Source organism: Arachis ipaensis, chromosome B03, assembly GCF_000816755.2.
Source record: "Arachis ipaensis cultivar K30076 chromosome B03, Araip1.1, whole genome shotgun sequence".
In the NCBI taxonomy this organism is placed as follows: Eukaryota; Viridiplantae; Streptophyta; class Magnoliopsida; order Fabales; family Fabaceae; genus Arachis; species Arachis ipaensis.
The window spans coordinates 86,341,112-86,345,688 of NC_029787.2; the positions used below are offsets into that span (position 1 = coordinate 86,341,112).

The 4,577-nt window shown below is 34.5% G+C and overlaps 1 protein-coding gene across 1 annotated transcript; it reads right to left on the reverse strand.

Moving 5' to 3' along the window:
* On the reverse strand, nucleotides 1,805-3,999 carry LOC107630668 (short-chain dehydrogenase TIC 32, chloroplastic; the record flags this gene model as incomplete). Its single annotated transcript, XM_016333871.1, is given in 8 exon segments — nucleotides 1,805-2,483; nucleotides 2,561-2,607; nucleotides 2,732-2,819; nucleotides 2,920-3,001; nucleotides 3,085-3,244; nucleotides 3,315-3,394; nucleotides 3,496-3,727; nucleotides 3,808-3,999. Coding segments are annotated over 8 exon segments (1,014 nt in total). The 3' UTR covers nucleotides 1,805-2,279.

Sequence of the window (4,577 nt, forward strand, 5' to 3'; positions counted from 1 at the left end):
ATAAATTTTTTTATCTATCAATTATGTTTGAGTATAACGATATAAAAGTACTTTTTTGTTTATTTATTACATAAAAAATATCTTTTTTTAAGGAAAAAAGATCTTTTAAAAAAAGATGTAAATTACAGCTTTTCAAAAAAAATATATTTTTATTTTTCTAGTGCTTTTACTTTTACTACTAGAAATTTGCCTTTGGGCTTGTTTGGGTGAGCTTCTAAGAAAAGATCTTTTTTGAGTTATCTTTTTTTAAAAGATCTTATAAAAAAGTAAAAGTAATTTTATATTTGGGTATCTCATGCAAAAAGATCTTTTTATTTATCAATTATGTTTAGATATAACAATATAAAAATAATTTTTTGTTTATTTATTATGTTAAAATATTTTTTAAATAATTTTTTTAAAAAAATATATAAATTATAACTTCTAAATTTTTTTAGTATTTTTATTTTTTTATTAAAAATTTATTAAATACACTAAAAAAATTGTTTTCTTAGAAAGATATGTTTTTTTGAATAATTTAATGGGATGTAAACAAATTCTAAGACAATGAATAGTTCACGACTAATCATTCCATCATCGACTATACCTTGGCACAAAGACCAAGACAACTAAGTGTAAGATCATTGGATGATTAAGTCTATAAAAACGTCTGTGTTGACTACGTCTTTAAATAAATCAACCATCTTATTAATGAGTATTCTTAGAAAAGCTGGTAAAGTATTTTTGTTAAGAAGTATACTATTTTTAAGAGTTTAAAACTTTAGACAATTAAAAAATTAAATTTGGGAAACGCCCAAAATAACACTTACAATAAATTTATTTTATTATTTTGCTTTTTATTTTCAAAATACTATACAAATATTAAATTAAAGTTTTTTTTTTTTTGGTGATAAATTAAAATTTTTATTTAAGTACAAATAATTGTGCTAACATGTTTTCAATTATTTTTTCTTCGGGTCGGTACAGGGATTTTTTATGTTACATTTATCAAAATATCCATTGGTAACTGGACCTGACTGTGACCATTCATATGGGCCTATTCCCTTGGAAGGCTAAACTGGTACAAGTCCACGGATAAAGCCCGGTTTATAATTTATGGAAAATTTTCTTTAAGTGCTTAAACAACTGCCACTAAAGGGGGGAAGCATTTTTTTTTTTTGGGTAATTACAAGGGGGGGAAACATTATCTATTGGAAGAGTACTAGTACTAGTTAGATTATCAAACTAGTACTACCAATAACAAACTAGTACTACCTAAAAAAAAAACAAAAACAAAAACAACTGCCACTCCATTGAGTAAAACTATCTTGACAGTGGAGAAAAATAAAACAATCAGTAAGCTTGATTTTGTTTTCTATCTCAATAACAAACCAATTATGTATTTTGTTACATTATCTATTGCCATTATTATACTCCTGTGGTATATCATTTGTTTCAACTTTCAACATATGTGATTCACATAAAATATTATTAACAAAGAGATTAATTATGAATTTGTTATTGTCTTAATTTGTCGAATAGTATGACTAGTACCACACTGGTCAATTGATTTGAAGTTGATAAATTTTATTTTATTTGTTTAGAAGCACGCTGTCATCTTCTCCACGGGGCGCATGTTAGTAGGTCCCATGCAGAAATGAGAAAGATCAAAGATACTCTTCCACGAACAACCACCACCACCACATGGGGGATACCCGACCCCATGTTCTTATTGTCCACTTAATTTAATTATAAATTTATAACAACTCCAAAGGAACTTTCTCGTTTATATGTTTGTACTACTATGCAAACCCAGATACACAAATTAAAGCACAACTAATTCACTAACATCCCCATATACATACATCATATTGACAGAAAAAATCGAATGTATTTCCAAGTACTTTCCCTTATAGTCTAAGGTCCACCATGTTAATATATATAATCCAAGCTAGCTATATAATCATTGAATCATCATAGTTACTCAATCTAACTAGTACTACCTATAGCAAATACATCTTAAAATTTTAACTAAATAAAACCAACAAGTATGCCTATCGTTTACCGTAAGTAATCAGAACAAAAATATAGTTACAAGTCACAACGGTAATTCTTTCCTGTTATCTTGACTTGCAGTAGAGTCTAATCAAATCAAGAGAGCACAAAATCCTTCCCTTTTTTTTAGGTTGCAAAGTGGCTTCAATCTCCAACTACACTGTACTACACCTATTTATCTTTTTGTTTACCATAAAATCCTAATTCTATAGCTGTGTCTTTTTCCATTGGCCCCAGCAAGAGTATCAAAAGTGAAGGTGATTGAGTAGGTCAAAGGCAGCTTTAGGACCCCTGGTGAGCATGAATTCAGAAACGGCCCATAACCTTGAAGCTTGGGTTGAGTTGGATCCCAACTTTGATGTTACAGCCTCGTTACAATCTGCAAAGTACTTGCCACTCACGTTATGCAACCTTGGGTGGGTCGCCACATAGCATGTTGTTGCTGCTGCCTACATTCATAATTACCAAGAATTACAGTGGAAAATACCAAAGGTAATTAGAAAGGCATTATTACTAATTTTTTTACCTGTGGAATGGTCTTTAAGAGCTTGGAAGCCAAAAAGAAAACTATATCTAAAAAAGGGAAAAGAGAATCCCAAGGATGAGTGAGGACTGAGGAGTAGTAAAAATCATATTAAAAAGGGGGAAACTGTAGTGAAGGAGATGATTAATGTTTTGGTTGTATCCAACTAATTACCTGTGAGTAATCCCTCACGCTCTCTAGTGAGTCTGGTTCTCACGATCCCCGGGTGCACACAGTTCACTGTCACGTTCGCCCCCATTTGCTGCAAATTCGATTCTAAAACTAATTAATTAAAGACAAACAAATAATGTGACGTTTGAGATGGATAGATCCGATACATTATTAAATTAAATGAGTAAGACCTGGAGCTTGCGAGCAAGTTGGTTGGTGTGGAAGACGTTGGCGAGCTTGGAAAGAGCATAAGCACGTGTGGCGTCGTAATGGCTGGATGGGGAACACATATAGGACAAGCTAAGCTTCTTCAACTTCAATTCAAACCAAATTAAACACCCACGTATATATTATACCTTTTGTTGTTGCGGCTAATAGAGGCTAAATATGAGATGACATCACCGGAAAACCAAGCGTGGATGCTCGACGACACGTTCACTATCCTCCCTTGCACCCCTGTCTTCTCTGCCGTCTCGATCATCGTCTTCAATAAAAGCTTTGTTAACAAAAAATGACCTGCCCATCCATAATTAATATAATTCCAATTCCAATTAATTATACTGTTAGTTAGTTAGTCATTAGTTACCTAGATAATTAGTGGCGAAGGTCATTTCAAGGCCATCCTCCGAGATGGCATGCTCATGTGCAAACTTGCCAGCGTTGTTTCTATTCAAATTAAAATCACGGATGAGAAAGACTCGTTCCTTTTTTTGAGATAAGGAATATAGAGAAAATAAAATGGGGAAGTTTGTCTGCATGTTACAAACATGAGGAGATTGAGGGGCAAACGGAGAGAGTGGAAGTGAGCCACGAAGTTCCTAACAGAAGTGAGAGAACTGAGGTCGAGCGGCATAACCATGACGTCAGCATCTGGAAACTCCGATACTATGCGAGCCTTTGTATCTTCCGCGGCTTTCAGGCTCCGCGCTGGCAGAACCAGCCTCGCTCCTCGTTTCGCCAGAACCCTTGCCGTTTCAGCTCCTATTCCTGACGTGGCACCTAATAATGTATAGAGAGAGAGAGAGCCTAAGCACACATACATGGCTTAAATAAGAATTACATTACATAGAAATATATACCGGTAATAATGGCCGTGAGTGAGCGCAGATCGGAGTTTTCCGTGACTTGTTCGGCGTTGGACTTGGACCCGAACCCGCTTGGACCCGGCGACCCTATCAGGTATTTAACTGTTTCCAGCATCTTAACTTTAACTCTTGTGGTTTGGTTGGTAGATAGAAACTGTTTAATGTCTTCCTTGTTCTTGTAGTGGTGTGTGGTGTGGTGTGGTGAGAGAGAGTGATTAATTAAAGTTGGAATCGGAAAGGTGTATGTCTTTTGAATTGATTTTGCAGATGCTAGTTAGGTAGGCTTCTGTGCATTGATATCTCTCTCTCTCTATTTGTCTAGCGTACATGCAGATAAGAAGAGAGAGCGAAAGAGGAATAGCGAAAGGAGGATAAAAGAGGGAAAGAAGGATAAAAGTGACAAGTGATCAGAGAGAGAGAGAGAGAGAGAGAGAGAAGCATGAATGGTCCTCTCTTGAATTGGATGAGTTAGCTGAATAGTGCTGTCATCAGTGGGGGTGGGGAGTGTGGATTGATTAATATTGTGCATAGAGAAAAGAATCAACAGACGCCTACTAAATAAGCCCATGAAAGCTTACATACACATATATAGGATAGTACTAAGGGGCGTGACAGGCTTCATCACGCCAACTTTGCAACCTTGCATGAGTTTGATTTTTAATCTGTTAATCTTATTTTGCAACTAATAAATTTAGCCTAAAGTCTGCTAAAAGATTTGGCAATTATTATATATATATATATATATACACACACACACAACTATA